This window comes from Balaenoptera musculus, chromosome 1, assembly GCF_009873245.2.
Source record: "Balaenoptera musculus isolate JJ_BM4_2016_0621 chromosome 1, mBalMus1.pri.v3, whole genome shotgun sequence".
NCBI lineage: Eukaryota > Metazoa > Chordata > Mammalia > Artiodactyla > Balaenopteridae > Balaenoptera > Balaenoptera musculus.
The window spans coordinates 11,423,887-11,444,387 of NC_045785.1; the positions used below are offsets into that span (position 1 = coordinate 11,423,887).

Genomic DNA, 20,501 nt, shown 5'->3' on the forward strand with positions numbered 1-20,501 from the left:
CCCGCAGGGATCCCTGACCGAAGTGTTAGAAATTTTGTCCTAAATAGACCCAGTTATGCCCAAGTCTCTTCTATTGCTGGCAGCGATGGGGGATGGAGGACAGTTGGTGCCTCGACTCTGGGTCGATGGAACCCTCCACACTTGGAGACATAGGTTGTAACCTCTCCAGCTTTTTTCTCTAAGCTAAACAACCCTACCTTCTTTCAGGTTCCCAGTGCAGGGCACAGCACAGGAATCAGGACATAAGAAACCACACAGAGGCGTAGACCCTCTTTAAAACCTCTGAACCTTCCTGCAGAGGTCCCTCCTGCACACACACAAAAAAGCAAACAGGCAAGTTTGCTCTGCCCTGGTGCCTTCAGCATGGTCTCTGAGCAAGCTATGGCCAGAGCTCTCAGCCAGCTTCTCACCTGGGAGCACCTCTTCCCAACGCCCAGCAAAGCTCAGGCAGTGCTGACTTGAGCGCGGTTCCCCAGACACATCGGGTCCCCACACACATCCAGAGCTTTGCGAACACCCTCCCCTCTCCTGCAATGACCCCAGCCTCCCTCCTGTAGCTCTTCTGCCTTCCTGTCCCTTCACTCACCTCCACTATGGCCCCTTCTAAATGCTTCCACAAATATTTATTGTGCACATTCTATGTGCCAGATCCTCGTCTTAATGCTGTGGGAATAGCAGGGAAAAAATAAGCAAGATCCCTGCCCACGCTAGTTGGAATGGGAGCTAGACAATAAACAAACAAATGCAAAACATATATGATGTCAGATGAGAAAAGAGCTTTAGATTAAAAGTATATAAGGAAAATAGTCAGTGCTAGGAGGTCTGGTAACATTGCAGTTTTAGAGATAAGGCAACAGTAAAAGCCTCTCCAAAAAGGTGACAGTGACTCAAGACCTGAAGGAAGCAGGGGAATGAGCCACCATGTGCTTGGGGTTGGGATGAGATGTTTCAGGCAGCACAAATGGTAAGTGCAAATGCCCTGTGGCACATTAGAGAAACAGTTATTTTGCTGTTCAGAAATCCTTTTCTTGCCCATCGGTCTGTTTCCTCTGCTTCTGTGTCTCACACACTCAGCACAATGGTACATCTTGGGGAACATGGGAAGGATGCTCAAGGGAACCAATTGCTGAGAGCCTCAGGAAACTGGAGCTCATTCCTGGGGAGACTTCTGTCCAGGGAAACCACCGGCCGAGACTCATAGGCTGAGCAGGAACTAAGATCCACTCTTGGATCCAGGAAAAGGGTTACAATTACGCCCTTGGTCCTGCCGGGTAAGTCCCGAATCCTTCAGGCTGCCTTCACCCTGATGGCTGCAGAGTCAACCACATCCAGGGGATTCTGCAGGGAGAGAATTTGTCAAAAGGGTCAGAAGTCTGTGATTTGAATCCAGCCCAGTCTCTGATTCATTTGTGAGCAGATAACTCTAACCTTGCTTGGTTTCCCTATCTGTAAAATGGGACTGCAGGTTTCGCCCGCCCACCTCACAGGGTGCTTCTAGGAAGGACTAGGGTGGTGTTTGTCAAGCACAGCACCCCACAGCAGAGATTAGGTATGGTTATTGCTGCTGCTATGGGTTGTTTGTTTGTTTGTTTTTAATAATTCTATCACCTGTCTCAATGTCAAGCCATCTCTAGACCAAGTCTCCAGTTAACCAGTTGAGCTCTGCTGGATTAACTTTTCATGGCAGGGCATTTCCAGCACCCAGGAGAAGAGCCTCAGAAACTCAGCTCTGTGCTTCTTGAGCAGGAGGGCACCTGCTGGCTTGCGTGGAACTCTGAGCATTTGTCACTGTCAGGAAAGCTGTTCTCCTGGGAAAAGTCTTGAAACATGCCCCTTGCTTACGGGGAAGTGAGGGCCATTGTCTGAAAGGGGCTGGTGATTCTTTTTTTTTGGGGGGGGTGTGCTGCATTGGGTCTTCGTTGCTGCGCGCAGGCTTTCTCTAGTTGCGGCGAGCGGGGGCTACTCTTCGTTGTGGTGCGTGGGCTTCTCATTGCGGTGGGTTCTCTTGTTGCAGAGCACGGGCTCTAAGCGCCCAGGCTTCAGTAGTTGTGGTGCGCGGGCTCAGTAGTTGTGGCGCATGGGCTTAGTTGCTCCACGGCATGTGGGATCTTCCCAGACCAGGGCTGGAAACCACGTCCCCTGCATTGGCAGGCGGATTCTTAACGACTTCGCCACCAGGGAAGTCCCACAGCTGGTGATTCTAAAGGGACACGGGCAATTTGTGGGGCTGAGACCAGCCCCCTGCCAGATTTCCTGTCTGTTACCCTTCCTGGCTCTGGCTAAATTGTTTTCTTGGGACATGAGACCTAAGCCTCTGAAGACTGGTGCTTTACTATGAAGGGACCTTGTCTGCATGAGTTAACTGCTGTCCATCAGTTTTCTCATCTGTAAAATAGGAGTAATAATAGTTAGTTGTAATAATAGCACCTTCTTCATAGGGTTACTTTAAGGATTAATAATATATAAAGTGCTTAGAATACTGCTGACACATAGTAAAGTTTAAATAAATATTCCTTTTTTTTTTTTAAGTTTATATGAGTTGCAGGGGCTGTGATGGCTGGGGAAGGAATGGCATTTCCTTGCTATAATCCTGCACTCTGCTGTTTAGCTCCGAAAGGCAGATTTCTCATGATAGACTCATGTCAGCCAAACTCACAAGAGACTGATGTATAGTCCACAATGCCAGGTAATCACTTATCAAGGAGCACTGTGGCTTCCCAATGCTTTGTGCGCCTAGAGCTCACTCGTGCTTGGAGTGTGGGGTCTGAGGTGGCCCTCGGGGAGCTGGCGTGACTGAGCTACCATGACTTGGGTCCTCCACCTCTCCCCTGCGGGGCACCTACTCAGCAGACAAACCACTGGCTGTGGGCAGGTCGGGGCACACCTTGCTGGGGCTGCCTCGCTGACCCCTCTGTATTTGGAGGGCGGGTTTCTGGTGACCTCTTCCCTCTGGTTGGCACAGCCCTCCCCAGCGTGTCTCACATCCATTCACTTCTTTGTCTCCACCGCTGCCCCCCTCCTCCAGGTCTCGGTCCTCTCCTGCCTGGACAGCAGCAAAACCCTGGCTGGCCTCCCTGCTTCCACTTGTCCCCAGTCTAGTCTCCAAGAGGCAGCCAGAGTGGTCAGAAGGCAGGTCACCCTCGCATGCACCCTCGACTGCCGTAGGGATGCAGCGCCCCCTACCGCCCCCCAAAGATGTGTCCACCCAGAACCTGTGAATGTGACCTTAGCTGGAAAAAAGATCTTTGCAGATGTAGTTAAGGTAAGGTGCAAGTTAGTGAAGTGTCCTTGTAAGAGAAGAGAAGGGAAGAACACAGAGGGGTGAAGACAGAGGCAGAGATAGGAGGGATGCATCTACCAGCCAAGAAACACCCAGGCTTGCGACACAGGAGCTGGAAGAGGCAAGGAAGGATTGTCGAGGAAGCACAGCCCTGCCGACACCTCGATTTCAAGCTTCTGGTCTCCGGAACTACAAGAGAATACACATCTGTTGTTTTAGGCTGCGCAGTCTGTGGCAGTTTATTACGGCAGCCACAGGAAACGAATACAGGGGCTCCCACTACCCTTCAGAGCAAACTCAAGCCAGCTGCACAGGCCCGCAGGAGCTGGCCCAGCCCCAACTTCATCTCTTGGCCCTGTCTTCACGATGGCCTTCGCTCCTGGAAAATGCCCAGCTCTTGCTGCCTCGGGGCCATTGCATTTGCTGTTCCTCTTGCTGACATGCTCTTCCCCATTCTTGGCATGTTTGGCTTCTTCTCTATCCTGCGGGTCTCAACAGAGGCCTTTCCAGACCATGCCACCCAAAGCACAGCTGCCCGGGGATTCTGCATTTATTTCCTTCACGGCATGGCCTCGGTGTATGTTTAAATAATTGATTTGTCATGTATCTCCCTTGCTCTGACACAATCTCCATCAGAATAAAGACCTCATGTGTCTTGCTGACCCAGGCTCCCCAACAGCTGGCTCAGTGCCCATTACATAGTCAGCCCACAGTAAGTTTTTCTTGAATTAATAAACATAGGGCTTTCTATTAATAAGGCTACAGTAAAGTCCTGCTCCTCTTGTTCTTGACCTACAGGATGATTTGCTATTTTAAAGCAGCTTTTACAGATAAACTTAGTGTTTCAGGGGAGACCCCAGTGTCACCCTGCTAAACCATTCGCCTAGGCCTGCCTCTGGGATGTGGTCATGAGAGTTGAAACCAGATACTCCTAGGAGTAGTGAGTTCTCCATCCATGGAGGCATGCAAATTTTTACATGTACTAACTCATTTGATCTTCACCATTCCCAAAGACCCTGCGGGATCTTTAGGGTCCTCCCCATCGGACCCCCCTGCCTTTTCCCCCAGCCTGCTAACTCCCTTTCCCCCTCCCTATTCTGGACAACACTTTGAGCTTTTATTTCAATAAAATGAATCAAAGTCCATCTGAGAAGTCTAAGTGTACATCTGCTCACACATATAATTTTACAGTACAAGAGTTTATCAGTCCTGAATGTATCTTTAGTGACAGGCTTGGCTAATCTTTCATCTAATTACATTCATTAACATTTAAATGTATAATCATTAATACATCTGGGCACAGTGGTCTAAATATTTTATAGAGGTCTTAATTACAGTAGACTTCCAGTCTTGCCATAAAACTCGTGCGTCCTGCCAATCAAAGGGGTGGTATCAGGTAGCTCAGGGGCCCTGGCCAGGGGAACAGCAAGAACCTGCCTTTTGCTGGGGAACAGCAGTGGCTGGGGGTGTCTCCATTTTCTGGCTGCACCGCAGAAGCAAGGCCGACGGTTGCAGAAGACAAGGGAATTGGTTCTTGCGATTTCTCGCTGCCACACATCTGTTAACTGAAGTCACCATCCTCCTAGAAAAGGGGGCAATCAAAGATACAATAACAAATTAAAAATAATAATTATTGCACGCTTCCCTGGTGGTGCAGTGGTTGAGAATCTGCCTGCCAATGCAGGGGACACAGGTTCGATCCCAGGTCCAGGAAGATCCCACATGCCGCAGAGCAACTAAGCCCGTGCGCCACAACTACTGAGCCTGCGCTGTAGGGCCTGTGAGCCACAACTACTGAGCCCACGTGCCACAGCTACTGAAGCCCACGCGCCTAGAGTCCGTGCTCCGCAACAAGAGAAGCCACCGCAATGAGAAGCCCGTGCGCCGCAACAAAGAGCAGCCCCCGCTCGCCGCAACTAGAGAAAGCCCGTGTGCAGCAACGAAGACCCAACGCAGCCAAAAATAAATAAATAAAATAAATAAATGTATAAAATAATAATAATTATTATTATTGCCACTGATACTTTAGGAGGTCGATAAAAAACAACCCTTCCTTCCTCTGCCAAATTATGAAGTAGTCTCAGAGAGTCTCCTAGGAGTCGATGAAGATCAGAATGTGAGTTTTGTGGCTGTGAAAGCTGATCTGGGAATGGGGCTCAGATCCGAGGCCATGGCAGCTGGTTAACCCTTTATGCCAGAAGTAGACAGACGTACCTGCCCAGACGGCACAGGTGGGCACCTGCAGCCCCCAGGCAAGTTGTCCCCTCATAGGAACAGCCGTCTTCACACTTTTGAAGCCCTCAATGGTTTATAAAGCTCATTCAGGCACGGCTCAGTCTGTGAGGTTGGCAGGTTTCATTGTACCCATCCCACAGAGGAGAACACTGAGTCTCTGAGAGGTCCCATGGCTTCCCATAGGCAACGGCCAGTGGGAGGCAGAGCAACACCTGAATCCTTGATGTCCTGCTGCGACCCCCACCTGGACCCCTGTTTTCCCAGGAGCTGTCCCAGCTCCCTGCCCCCACCCTCCCAGTTCTCTGAGGTGACCCAGCAGGTCCCCCAGCAAGGCCTGGGCCCTGAAGGGAATTGGGACCTCGTGAGGTGGGGCCACCGGACACCCCTCCTCCCCACCACCAGGGCCGGCACCCACCCCAGCCGTGCTACACCTGCCACTGCCCACCTGGACAAAGAGCAGGAGCTCAGAGCCAGAGCACCTGGGCTGGATCCTGCATCCACCGCCTACCTGCCAGCTGGGGCAGCCTAACCGATCTTTGCCTCACTTTCCTGGTTTGTACGCTGTGGATCATGATGGTAACTACCTCACAAGATTGTTGCAAAGAAAATTTAGTGAAACGTACAAGATGTTTTAACCCAACCCATAAAAAACACTCAGTAAATGGTAACTGCTGCTACACTGTCATCTGCCTCCCCCTCCCCATCCCCCCTCCCCCTCCCCCCCCTCCTCAGGGCTGGGGAAGCCCACGCTGACCTTCATCCCTCAACCTCTGTCTGTGCCCCTTCATGGAAGTCTTGTCCCTTAACTCTCACCACAGTCGCACACAGAAGGTATCATCTTTGCCCCTGCGGGAAGGAGCTGGACTTTGAATCCAGGACCAACCCCAAGTTCACGTTCCTTCCCGAGCCCCGGGAGTCCTGCAGGGTTCACGTAGGGCACACCTTGTCCATACCTGGAGCTGCCCTTCTTCACTACCAACTCATGGGGTGCCCCCGATGGCATGAGGGCCGCCTCCCCACCGGACGATAAGAGCTGGTATTTACTGAGCGCTGCCCCCTACACTCGACACCGCTCTGGGCAGGTTGCATGTACAAAGCCGGTCCTGTGAGGTGCAGGCTGTTTTTAAAGCTTTTTATTAAAATAGGACATATCTGCAGAAAAGTGCAAGTGAATTCTCAGCTTGGTGAATCGAAACAGACTGAACACCCCTGTCTCACCAGCCCCCGGATCAAGAAGTAGAACATCATTAGCTTCCTGAAAGCTCTCCTGGGTACCCTTCCTGTTGCCATCCCCTCCATGGAGAGCCTCTTCCTGACTTCTCGGCATGTGGATTAATCCTGCCCTTTTTACGTGCTGTAAAGGGAGTGATACGGAATATACGCTTTTGTGTCTGGCTTCATTGGCTCAGCATTTCTTCTCTGTGGTTCATTCATGTTGTGTGTGTTGTAATTCGCTCGTTCTCCTTCGATGGAGTCGTGCTCCGGTGAAGGGACCACAGTGGGTACAGCCCTTCTGCTCAGGGTTGCCCAGGCAGTTTCCAGCCTGGAGCTTTTACAGATAGTGTAACTCTTCCCTGCAGGAACCTTGGTGAACATGGATGAGTGCTTGTTGGGCATGGGCTGCGGTAGGAACTATTTATCCCTCCTTTACAGTGTGAAAATCTGGGATCTATGACTTGCTCCAGGTCACACCTCGAGTGAGTGGCCAAGCTGGGTTTGAACCCAGACAGTCTAGCTCCGGCACCTGCTCTCTGTGGTCATTCTCTTTCTGAACTTGCCTGGGAAGAGGCTGATCGTTGCTACCAGTTCGCCGCCTGCATCTAACCTCGAACAGCCCTGCTGGGTCTCTGCTGGAGAGAAGGCACGATGAGACCAGTCCCCAAACCACTGGGTGCCCAGGGCAGCTTCCTGAAGGTTCTAGAGGGCCTGCTAGACCATCTTGAGAGTATGACACCAAAGCCCAGAGAGGGTGTGTGAGCTCCCAAGGCCACACAGCACACTGGCTTGCACCTTGGTGTCCTGTCTCCCTGTCCCCTGGGCATTCCCTGCCTCCTCTCAGGGCCTAGGCAGCGCCATCGTCTTGCCTGAGGATGACCTCACGCACCGACATGAGCCTTGAAAAATAGTCCTCATTGTGTGGGGCATGGGGCCTGTGGGCCGATGCTGCGTTTCCAGAAATCTCCACCCCCTGAGTCTAGGGAATGTCACAGTTCCGGACCCATCCCCTGCCACTATTTTTAGTGGTGATTTGGAGGAAGGAGGACTTTCCTGGACTTGCCTTCAGAGGCTGGAAAACAAACACCTCCCCCTCCCCGCCCCCGCCCTCCCAGTTCCCTTGGCAGGAAGTGGGGGCCTGGATTCCTGGACCTGCCACTTACCCTGCAGGCTTCTGGATGAGCTCTGAGGTCTTCAGAGCTGACGGGTGGGTGGCAGCAACAGTGTGCCCCTGCCCCCACCTAGGACCATGAGCAGCCTGAAGAGGGCTCCCATGCCACCCAACAGCACTTTTTTTTTTTTTTTTTTTGCTGGGTTGGGTCTTTGTTGCTGCGCACGGGCTTTCTCTAGTTGCGGCGAGTGGGGGCTACTCTTCGTGTGGTGCATGGGCTTCTCACTGCAGTGGCTTCTCTTGTTGCGGAGCACAGGCTCTAGGCACGCGGGCTTCAGTAGTTGCAGCATGTGGGTTCAGTAGTTGTGGCTCGTGGGCTGTAGAGCGCAGGCTCAGTAGTTGTGGCACACGGGCTTAGTTGCTCTGCAGCATGTGGGATCTTCCCGGACCAGGGCTAGAACCCGTGTCCCCTGCACTGGCAGGCGGATTCTTAACCACTGCACCACCAGGGAAGTCCTTTTTTTTTTTTAATATTTATTTATTTATTTGGTTGTGCCAGATCTTAGCTGCAGCATGTGGGCTCCACAGTTGCAGCATGTGGGCTCCTTAGCTGTAGCATGCGAATTCTTAGTTGCAGCATGCATGTGGGATCTAGTTCCCTGACCAGGTATCGAACCCGGGCCCCCTGCATTGGGAGCGTGGTGTCTTATCCACTGTGCCACCAGGGAAGTCACCAGCAACTCTTATTATACTCTCTCTGCAGGTGTCTGATCCCCTCCTGGAGGTTGGCCTTACCCTCCCGTCTAAAGTTTTTCCCAGGGGGAATTCCCTGGCAGTCCAGTGGTTAGGACTCTGCGCTTCCATTGCAAGGAGCCTGGGTTCGATCCCTGATCAGGGAACTAAGATCCCGCAAGCTGTGTGGCATGGCCGAAAAAATAAAGTTTTTCCCATTGGGAGACCCTGGGCCTCTGTGCTTGAGGTGGACACTCTCCAGGTGGCTAATAGTGGGCACGCATCCCCCCTCCCATCACCCCCCTGCCTGGGCTCTGAGACAGCGTTCCCCCCAGTGCTCTTGCATCCTCTGCTCAAACTCCCACAACAGGGTGCCTCTTCCCTCCCAGGACCGCCCGGCCCCCTCTGAGATGGCTCTGGCTGTTAGACTGTCACTTAGAATGGTGGTAAAGCACAGGCAAGCAATCACCCTCAGGTGCAGTTAGAGCTTTTGCTTTCCTTTAATGCTTACCACAGTAGAATGAGGTAGAAACTGTTATCCTACTTTATACATGAGGAAAAAAGGCACATATTGATAGGGAACTTATCCAAGGTCACACAGCTGGTGAGTGGTGGAGCTGGGCTTCGACCCCAGGTGTCTGTACGGAGCCTGGTTCCTCAGCTGTGCCTGGACCCTGATCTCTCCCGTGTGATTTCTTCTATGGACACCTGCTCAGATTAGCAATCCAGCCCCCATGCAAGGCCGAGAGGTGTGGCTGGGTAGTATGATTAATTGCCAGTATTGAAAAATAAAGAGATATTTAAAACATAAAAATTGTGATAATCTAGAGTATGGAATTTTCTAGAAGAGACAGCAGGTATGGCAATGCTGGGCCCCATTCAGTCATGGAACAGCTGCCGCTCCAGGCTGGGTGTGCATTCTAGGTCCCCACCTGCTCTTCCTTTCTTACCGATGGTCGCTGTCAGGGCCCTGTGGCAGTTGTGTGTTCCACCCTGGTTATGGTGGTCCTCTCTTGAGCCCCTAAGCTGGAGAATCAGGGAAGGAAGGGGCAGTTTGAGAATTTGGCAATTATGAGCACACCCCCTTCCCCACCCTGCTCAAGCCCCCAAGTCATCTCTCCCCCACTTTCTTCACCCGAACAGACCCATGCCTAGTACTGGCTCCTGGAAATACTGTCGGATGAGGCCAGGACCTGCCTTCAAGCAGCTTCTAGGCTAGTCTGGGAGGTGGGAAGGCCCTGAGCTGTTGGTCTGGTTTCCAGGCTGCTGGTGTACCTTCCTATGGGGCGGGCAGAGCTCCTGCAGCAAGTAGAGGCGTGAGCCGTGGGCTTTGGAAACCCAGAAAGAAGCTGCACTGAATTCTGAAGAGGGGCGAAGGGCGGGCATTCCTCAGCAGAAAGGCAGGGATACTTAAACATCACTTCCCCTCAATAAACCCAGAATATGTAGTGTTAGATGGTGGTGAGTTCAAAGCAGAAAAAACAGGGAACGGAGTGAGGAGTGTGTCCAGGGAAGGCTTTGCTGAGAAATGGACGTTTGAGTCAAGACCTGGAGGAGGCAGGAGTGGGCCACAGGCATAGGTGGCGGAGCAAGGAGGACGCCCCAGGTGGGGAGCAGGCAGAGCAGAGATGCCGAGGGCCGGGGGATGTACGCGAAGCAGGAACAGCGAGGCGCGGTGGGGCAGGGGTGGTTGGGGAGGAGATCACAGAGATACAGGTGGGGCCGGGGGGGGATGACAGGTCACATGGCCCTGATGGGCCATTCTAAGGACCGTGCTCGCCCTTGAGTGAGAAGGGCCGTAGGGGAGGAGCAGAGAAGTGACATGATCTGACCTGCATGTTAAGGGGACACTCCCTGCTGAGTTGACGTCGACTAAAGGGCTGGGAGACCAGTTAGGAGGCCAGTGCATGAGGCAGACATGTGATGGTGGTGACAGGGACCAGGGTGGGGACCGGGGGGTGGCGAGAGGTGACCAGATTCTGGTAACATGTTACCGGCAGAGCTGACGTGGCTCGCTGATGACTTGGGTGTGGGACGTGAGAGAAACAGAATCAAGGAAGATTCTGGGGCTTGGGTCCAGAGGAGCGGGAAGGCTGAGGTCCCCATGAACTGAGTCTGGGGAGACAGAGAGGAGCGGGTTGTCAGGGGGCTGGTCAGGGACTCACTCTTGGACGTGTGAAGTTGGAGATACTGTTAGACACCCGGTGTGGGAGGCTCTTGGCTCTGAGAGTGGAGTTTGGGGCGAGGTCCAGGCTGGGAAGCATCAGCATATGGGTGGATTTAAAGCTGGGAAGCTGGATGAGCCCAGCCAGGAAACCGTGATACAGGAGGGCCAAGCCCGCTGATGCCTGGAGGTCAGAGTGATGGGAGGTGAGCCAAGAGACCGCGACACAGCAGCCAGAGATGGGAGAAGAAGCCAGGAAAGAGGGGCTGGGAGGGCGCAGAGAAGCGTCCCCCACGCCAAGGAGCGCAAAGGCGAGGACGGTGGGGCTGATGGCTTGGAGGTTATCTGTGACCTGGAGAAGAGCACGTGCCAGAGAGGATGGCAGGAGGGGAATGGACGCACGGGGAGCACAGTCTTTCAAAACTTCTTTGCTCCAAAAGGAAGAAGAGAAGTGGAATGAGAGCTGGAGGGGAAGAGGGGTCACATGCAGTTTGTTTTTCTGTTAAAGATGTGAAAGAGAATTGCATGTTCATGTGATGTTGGGAGAAATCCAGCGCAAGGCACGGTCCAAGAACCCTCACGTCTGAGTAGGCCCTTGTCCTGAAGGGAGACCTGGTCTCAAAGCCTCCTGCCTAGCCAAACACGGCAGCCTCGCCGGCTCAGGGGGCCCCCAGGTTGGGCAGAGGGAGCCGAGAAGGAGGGTGGCCTCTTCGAGGCAAAGGGAAGGCACAGCTGCGGCCAGGCTGATGGCAGGGGAGCCCCGTGGGAGAAGCAGACACCTCGCTCCCGTCCAAAGCACAGTGTCTGGGGTCTGTCCCCAGCCCTGAGCTCCTTAAAATTCTGCAGGTGCCCTGGGTCAGCAGGGAAGCTTTGGTCCACTTGAGTCTCCTTGTGTCCTGCTGGGACGTGGCAGGAACAGCGTGAAGTGGCCGTGGACACGGTTCACAGAGCCCTGGGTGGTTTGGCAAGAACTGCAGCCGTGTTGCAGTCAGCCCTGAGAGCATCAAGGCTCGGGGTCCTATCAGGGGCCACAGGGAAATTAGCCTGCCGTGTCCCACCCCGGAAGGCAAGGAGAGACAGAATAAAGGGAAGTAAAACCTTCTCTGGCCCCAGGACCCCGGAAATATTGGATGCTGCTCAGTGATGGCTGTGGACCAGGTCCCCACTCCTTCCCAGGCTGTCTACTTTGTTCAGTCGTTCATTTGAGAGTCAATCCACTGGTATTTACTGAGCACTTACTATGTGCCAGACACTGTTGTAGATGCTGGGGATACAGTGGTGAACAAGGCAGGCCAGGTCCCTGCTCCCAAGGAGCTTATATTAAGTGAACTCAGTCATCCTTCATCTACCTTTGACCCAATTGAGGGAAATAGTCTGCTCTCTCACCTTTAAGCTTGCAGGTTGGAGTTTGTCTACCACCATCTCATTGATGTGAATGGACTGGTTTTCTACCAGTTGAGAGAATTGCTTCTTTCTCTTTTGGTTAAACGGAGTTGACCTTGGTTCCATGGAGTGCAGTGGTAATGGGCACAGCATTGACCCAGAAGAGGCTCACCAAATTATTCTCAAACATACCAACTCTGATCAGTCAGTGATGGCATCTGCCTCCCTATCTGAGGCAGACCTGGCAAATCTGCATTTCCCTCCCGTCGTCCCATGGCGGACATCCCCAATCAACCCAGGTTCCTATAGAGCCTGGTTGATTACTCATGTCTGCATGGACACAGGATTGGAAAATGAGAACCTGTATTCCAGATAGTTTCCTTTCCTGCCCTAGGCAGGAGGTTGGAAAGGTCACACTGCCTAACTTTTTAGGCTTCACTTGGAGAGAGGAGCTATGGGGACTATGGAAAGATCATGGGCCTGAACGTTGAAGTACTGGGGTCAGGTGCCGGATCTGCCTCTCATTGGCCATGTGAGCTGGTCAACCCACCTCACCTGGCAGTGAGAAGAAAAGGGGGGTTTCCATTTGTGAGGAACAGAGCTGCCCTAGGTCAGACCCCAGACCGCCCAGCCAAGCCCACATCTGACCTGGCTCAGCGGGTACAGTTTTCTCAGTCACCACCAGTGGCTGCCATTTATCCAAGTGAGTGGTTGGCTTTCCTTTGCTACATAAGCACTACCTGCTGGGGCAAGTCTGCTTAACCTTTGTAAAGTAGGTTGAACCTTGACCTGTTCTGAACTCACCTTACTCAGCCCTCAAACAGGAAAAAGCAAGATGAACTAGGCTATACCCATCCCAGGGCCATAAGTCTGGGATCTTTAACTTGCTTCCCTGGGCTGTGGCCTCCTTCTCCCTGCCCTGGCTTCTTCCTTTGGTCCTTTTCTCGGAATCCAGCCTGTCAGCCAAGTCAACCTGTATCTTCTGAGAGTTTTGGGGGCCTGAGTGCAGGCGTAGGAGCTGAATGACAGGAAACGAGGCTAACATTTAATGAGCACCTGCTGTATTCAGGTGTTGGGTGATGTCACATAGAGCCTTAAAGGTAGAGAATATCACCCCCAGCTTAACAGCTCAGGAAGCTTGCTCAGAGAAGTGACATGCAAATAAGACCCTCCGGGTGGGACGGGGTAAAGGCCAGACTGGAATCCAGGGCTCTGTGAATCTGGAGCTGTGTCTTTCTGGGTTCTCTTCTCCCAAATGCTCAAGGTCCCTACCTGACGGTTCACTCAAGATATGGCAGTCTGTTCTGTTCTGTATAGGGCAGAAATGATTATACTTTCATCCTCCATTCTACAGATAATTAATTTTGATAGGCAGACTCCAAAGCCGATGCTTTTAACCCAACTGTGTTGGCTTAAGAATCAGGAGACCTGGGCTTATTCACTGTGTGATATTTGATAGTCTTTCCCTCTCTGGGCCTCAGTTTCCCTGTCAAAGGGAAGTTGAGCTGGAAGAACATTTTGGTGGGTGTGTATTCAGAGTGGTTTGCCAAGCCCTTCTGGCTCCCACCTACCCACCCCTCCTTTCCCAGAATCTGTAGATGCTGATCAGGAACGTTGAGTGGAAAAGAAAGGGGGCCCCCTGCTGGTGGAAGCTGGGATTGTCATACACAGGCTGAGGTCTGCCTGACCCTGTTGGCCACCCCTCCCCACCACTGACCCAGTGTTTGTCAGGGGTCCACCAGGCTGGAATTTTCACAAGGGCTCTTGGCCGTGGACCATCCAGAAGCAGGCCAGCAGTCTTCTGAGCTCAGACTAATGGGAAATCTGACCTCATGGAATGAGACCATGCCTTGGGCTGGCTGAGGATCCTGTAAGCGGGAGGCGGTGGCTGGTGGAGGATTCCTTAAGAGCTGCTGACGCACACATGCACGCATACACACCCTCCTTCCAGCAGTCACAGAGCAGTCATGGGGTGCATATAAGAATGTCAAACCGCCTTTAATGGAAACCTCAGAAAGCCCGCTTGGGACTGTAAGACAGCTGCAGAAACAGTATCTTGTAGCACGAGTAACTGGTGTGAATATTTGGATCATCCACTGGTTTTATGGATCGATGCAGGTTCTGTGTTCACAACGATGTGCTTTCACAGTAGGGGTGATGGAGGAGCTTGAGTGGTTCAAGGTCAGACGCCAAGGATGCAAGTCCAGGGTCTGCGTGGGTCTTGGTGTGTCAGTTAACCCTTTGAGCCTCAGTTCCGTCCTCCATAAGGCAGGTGCAGCCCTACCCCCAGCACAAAGTCTGGAGGAGAGGATGGGGCCAACCGGGCTGTGCAGATTTGTTGGGGGTTGGCAATTTGGGAGCCAGCAAAGCTGTGGGATAGGAGGGTGCTGGGGCCAGGTGGGCACTGCCACTCACTGCTTGGCCATGTTCCTTAATCTCCCTGGGTGCCCATTTCCTCATCTATAATGTGGACTGACTTCAAAAGGTGGTTGTGAGAATTAAGTGACAAAAACCCATCGGGGGCTGAGAGCCGTGCCTGGCACATGGGAATTGTTCTAATATCTAAGGAATTGAGGTTCGGGGAGGTTACGTGATTTGCTCGCGGTCTCAGAGCCAGGGAATTCCCTCGTCCGGTGGTTAGGACTCTGAGCCAGGGACAGAACCCAGATCCCCTGACCCCAGACCAGTGCCCTTCCGCCCTGCTGTGTGGTGTTGGCCAAGGCCATGGACATGTTTGTGGGGGACAGTGGTCAAGGCGAAGTCGTCTAGGACCTCAGAAGTTAAAGGAAGCTCACAGAGTCCAGCACGCCCATGCTGGGGGAAAACTGAGGCTGGGAGAGGGGAAAGCTGACAGCCTGGTCCCTCACTGCCTGGCAAGGTTCTCACTGCAGGCGCTGCCCCGGTGCATAAGGAGAGACCCCCCTCGTGCTCAGAAGTGCCCTGTAAAATCCCTTACTCTCCAGGCCCACGACCCCCAGAAGCTCAAAAGCCGAGAATTACCCTGCGCTGTTCTCTTTGCCTGTCAGCTGTGGCCTCCCGTCACCTGGGCACTGGAGGAGGGGGTCTGCTTTGCCCAAGGCTGGAGTCAAGGGACCTTTCTTCTCTCTCTGGTCCCCACCCGCCAAGAGTCGCATTTGCAGAAGTTAAACTGGGGCTGACACTGCTTCACCCTGCCTCGCGTCTGGGTTAGGGGCTACGGCATCCCAAGCCAGGAGAGAGGAGGGCGTCTGCTGTGGGAAGGCAGACCTCAGAAGCTTGGGAAGAGTGATGGCCCCAGAGAAGCGCCACCATCTTGGGGTCATGGTTGGGGCCCTGGTTCCACCCTCCAGCTCATGCAAACATCCAGCCTCCTTGAGTTAGAAAAATCGGTCCCTCCCTGCACACCCTCCCTCTCACCCCCAGAGTCCCCACATTCCCAGGAGCCAGGCTGGTCTCCTGCAGGGTCTACTGGGCATGACATCACCTGTCACCATGGCAGTGGTTCCGGTGGCCTGGCTGCTGGCATGGGACACACCTGGGTGAAGCTGGGTGGCCGGGAAGGAGAACAGAGCGCTGGGGAGCTTGGGGCCAAGGCAGGAGGAGGCTAGTCACAGAGAGAGACCGTCATGCTCGTGGACCATCACCTCGTCTTGCATTAAGAATGTCTGGAGGTCGTCAAACAGGGTTTTGAAGGAGAAATAAAAGCATGCTTATGACGAAGGACGCATTCCACTGTGTAATTTTCATAGCTGTATGTCTGTAGTTTAAATTATTTCTTGGGAGTCTGTCAGGCTAAGTGCCTTGTTTCCCTAAAGAGTTACAATACCTGTTCCCCTCTTCAGGGGACCCCCCCATCTGTTGGGGTGACAGCAGCTGGATACTTGGGGATGTTCAGGCTCGATGGGGACACACGCCCACTTTCCCACCTCAGGCCTGTGGGGCGTCCCCAGGTGCTCCCAGGTCCTGCTCCTCCACGTGAGTTTCCTGAGTGGGTTGTGGACATTTGTGCTTCTGAAAAGCTGGGCAGACGGCACAGCAGCTTCTTGGTTCACACCATGGTTCCAGAGGCACCTTGTCTTCGTTTTTAAGTGATCTTCACTTGGCATCATTCCGAGAGATTCAGCTTTCGTGTTTTCTCGGTCCGCAGCCTGGCAGGGTCCAGCCCAGCGTCAGGCCTGGAATTCCGGTCACGGTGACCTAAGCTGCCGCTCAGCCAAGCCGGCCATGAAGGGGACAAGTCCAGTTGCAGCAGCCAGGAAGCTCAAAGCTGGGATTTAAAGGGCCCCCCAAGACCTGCGGTCCCCACGGCAGGGGTCTCCCCAGGGCTCCTTGCATATGACAACACCGCCCCAGCTGACCTGCCTCTACCCTGTTCTACAGGGCGGTGCTGGGTGGAGGTAGGGGGGGAAGATGCAGCTTATGTCAGGCACCGAGCCAGAGCCCAGGGTCCTTGGTCCTTATGCCGTACTTTTTCATATCAGAGGCTGAGTTTGCAGGTTCACTGTCCGGGACAAGATGGGGTGGCACCGCCATTGCCTGCCCCCTGTCACTGCCCTCAGCTAGCCGTGGGGCTGGGACCCTCTGGGGTTTGGGGGCTTCTCTGTAGAGGCAGCATAATGTAGGGTCAAGTGTTTGGGCCTTGGAGTCAGATGTGGCTCTGTGACTCTGGGCAAATTATTTAACCACTCTCTGCCTTCTCAGGCTGGAAGCTTCCAGAGCCAAGGAGTTGCTTTGCCCCCTCCCCACCACCTCCACAGTTCCTTCCTCAGTGTTCTCTCCACAGAGGAGGGAGGGGATGGAGTTCTGGGGGCCCTGGGGAAAGCAGTGGGGCCCGCCCTGCACAAGCCCAGGCTTGCCCATCTCCACTCCCTTCCATACAGAGCCAGTACCATGAGGAGAGTCTGGAGGGAGCAAAAGCCACACTGCTGCCAGGAGGCTGTGTGCAACACGGGGCACCGTGTCTGTGTGTCTGTGTCTGTTTGTCTGTGTGTCTGTGTGACAGCTTTATTGAGATACAATTCACATAGCATACAACTCACCCATTTACGGTACGTGATTCAATCGTTTTTATTATATTCAGAGATGTACATCAATATCAGAATATTTTCATCATGCCCTTTGGCTACACCTCCGTATCTCCAGCCCCCGGCCCAAGGCAACCACTAATCTCACTTCTGTCTCCATAGGGTTCCCTATTCTGGACACTTCATTTGAATGGAATTATACAGCATGTGGCCGTTTGTGACTGGCTTCTTTCACATAGCATAATATTTTCAAGATTCATCGCATTGTAGCATGAATCATTACTTCTTTTTATTGTCAAATAATATACCATTATATGGATGTACTACATTTTTAAACATTCATTCATCAGTTGATGGACATGTGGTTGTTTCAGCTTTGGCTATTATCATTACAGCTGTTATAAACATATGTATACACGTTCCTGTGTGGACATACGTTTTCAGTTCTCTTAGATGTACACCTACGAGTGGAACTGCTGTATCATAGGGGAAGTTTATGATTAATCACTTGAGGAACTGTCAGCTCTTTTCCACAGAGGCTGTACCACTTTCCATTCCCACCAACAGTGTATGAAGGTTCCAGTTTCTCCATATCCTCACTAACACTTGTTACTGTCTTCTTTTTATATTTTAGCCATTCTAGTGAGTATGAAGTAGTATTTCATTGTGGTTTTGATTTGTATTTACCTGATGACTAATTATGTCAACCACCTTTTCAAGTGCTTATTGGCCACTTCTTGGAGAAATGTCTGTTCAGATCTTTTGCCCATTTTTTTAATTGGGTTATTTGTCTTTATATTATTGAATTGTAAGAGTTCTTTATGTACTCCAGATATAAGCCCCTTATCAGATATATGGTTTACAAATATGTCCTCCCATTCCTTGCACTGTTTACTTTCTTGATGGTGTCCCTTGAAGCACAAAAGTTTTTAATTCTGATGAAGTCCAGTGTATCTGTTTTTTCTCCTGTTACTCATACTTTTGGTGTCATAACTTGCTGCGTGTTTTTAATCAAACACTTTTCCCCGTGAAGGAAATGGTGCAGACAGTGGACTGTTGGGCCGGGTTGAGTTCTGCTGGGCTCAGAGTGGGCCCTGGGATTTCATTTCAGCAGGAAGTAAAGGACCCCATCAGCTTCCTGGGCCATGGTTAGCGGTTGGGGAGCAGGGGGTCACAAGCTCACCAGGTCTCCAGCTCTTTCCTTCTGCGGACCTAGGCAGTTCAGGGCGGGGACAGACATTCAGTCAAGGACTTGCTCCCCTGGCTGGGTCAGTAAAACTGAGAAATGAGAATTGGGACTCTAGGGATAGGCGGGCCTAGGTTTGAATCTGGGGGATGCCACTGAGTAACATAGGAGCCTGGGAGAGAAACTTCCTCTTTCTGAACCCCGTTTCCTCGTCTGTTCATAAAAGAGGAGACGGGGTCCCTTCTCAGCGTTCGGGGTGACAGGCAGCTAGGATCTCGGGAACTAACTCGGTTCTCTGTCCCCCAGCCATGAAAGCCGACCGAAAGCGCCTAAAGGGTGAAAAGACGGACCTGGTGAGCCAGATGCAGCAGCTGTATGCCACGCTGGAGAGCCGCGAGGAGCAGCTGCGCGACTTCATCCGCAACTATGAGCAGCACCGCAAGGTCAGCACGCGGCCCCCACCCACCAGCCCCCTCGTTACTGCCCCTCCTCCACCCGGCACAGGGTCTGGCCTTGAATCTCAAAACACAGATGCACTGCTCGTGTCCCCTTATGCTCACTTGGGGAGGCCCCTTGTCAGGCCCAGGTCTGGGCGCTGAGATGAGCAGGCACAGCCCCTAGTTACGGCTCCACGTCTCCTGGGCAAACCAGCCTGGACAGGAAAACGCAGTCAGTGACAGTGTGCGTTCTGGATTCCGGCTAGCCTGGGTTCAGATCCCGGTTCCCCACGTGTGTGCCTTTGGGCGTCTCCCTTAACCTCTCAGAGCCTCAGTTTTCTCATCTGCAAAACAGCGATCATGGTGCAGACGTTGCAGAGCTGTGATGAGGACCGTATGAGATGATGGATGCAGGGCATTCAGCATGGCGCCTAGTGCATGCTAAGTGCTCAGTGAACATCAGCTCTGTGTCTTACTAATAGTACCATAATAAGAGTGTGAAGAGAGGGCTGGGGAGAACAATGAGACAGCAGGAAATTCTGCCTCCTGGGAGAGAGTCCTGGAAGGCTTCACAGAGGCGGTGACATATAGGTTGGGCTCTGTGGGGTGAGTAGGAGTTTCTGGTCAGATGACCAAGGACTTTGGTTCAGTAAATATCTGTCTGTTATATGTACTGTGGTCATGCCAAAGAGGGTCCCAAAACTTAAAGAAAAAAGAGTCAGTCCCCACAACGAAGCAGGCCTTAGTAAGCTGCTGTGTCTGCAGGGAGAGAGTTGTAACCTCTGGTGAGCGGGGCGGAAAAACTGTTGAAAACTGCCCTTCAAGTACATCATACCACATGACAACAGCTATGACCAAGGTTTGCATGTACTCTGTGGAGAAAACGGAGGTGGGAAGCTTGTTAAGTTTCCTCGGCCGTGGGAGGTTTGAGTGGTTCTCCCAGTGGTTGGTGGCCTGGTTGCATGAGTGCATTCACGCGTGTTCCCTCTGAGCTAGAGTGTCAGAGATGGCACTTGAATTTAAAAGCTTCAGCCCCATGGCCCACTTTGGTGTCTACCAGTGACCTGCCCTCTCACCTCCCAAGTATACAGATCCCTTCCTCTCCAGGATGAAAACAGCCCCGGGGGAGCTCCCTGGGCCAGGCACCCACAGCCTCTGACTGTGGTCTGGAACTTTTGGTGCCCTGGGTGCCAGCCCTGAGCAGCAGGGCCCCAGCTTCCCCTGCCTGTCCTTCCACAGTAGGTGAGCTGGGTCCCTAGAAGTTGGCCTCCCCGGGCCTGTCACTTGCAGACAGAGTGTGGCATTAAGTCAACAACCTGTGGAAGCAGAGAGGAGGAAAGGGAACCCCCGGCTGCCTGCTTTCTTGGTCCTCTTCTGGGTCGCAGACTTCCTGCCATGTCCTCACTTGGCAGAAGGGACAAGGGAGCTCTCTGGGATCTCTTATAAGGGCATCAATCCCATTCACGAGGGCTCCACCCTCATGACCTAAGCACCTCCCAGAGGCCCCACCTCCTAATGTCATCACATTAGGTGTTAGGATTTCAACATATGAATTTTGGCAGGACACAAACATTCAGACTATAGCACCACCTGCCTCTCTCTTGGTCCACCTCCATCCTTTCTCCTTCTCCAGCTGGAGGGCCCGTAGCAGGTCCCAGGAGCCTGGTCCTTCTTCAGCAAGTGAGGCAGGGAGAACCTTTACTTGAGTGGCCCCATGCCCATCAATAGGGAGACATGGTCAACTTTGTTTGAGGG

The 20,501-nt window shown here is 52.8% G+C and overlaps 1 protein-coding gene across 3 annotated transcripts in view; it reads left to right on the top strand.

The window, feature by feature from the left end:
- The window catches only part of KAZN (kazrin, periplakin interacting protein), a 462,050-nt gene that overhangs the window by 376,811 nt on the left and 64,738 nt on the right, over positions 1 to 20,501 (top strand). For all 3 annotated transcript variants that reach the window (XM_036861208.1, XM_036861217.1, XM_036861227.1), the window contains one exon: positions 18,616 to 18,752. In XM_036861208.1, the coding sequence (XP_036717103.1) occupies positions 18,616 to 18,752 (137 nt within the window). The remainder of the gene's footprint in view (positions 1 to 18,615; positions 18,753 to 20,501) is intronic.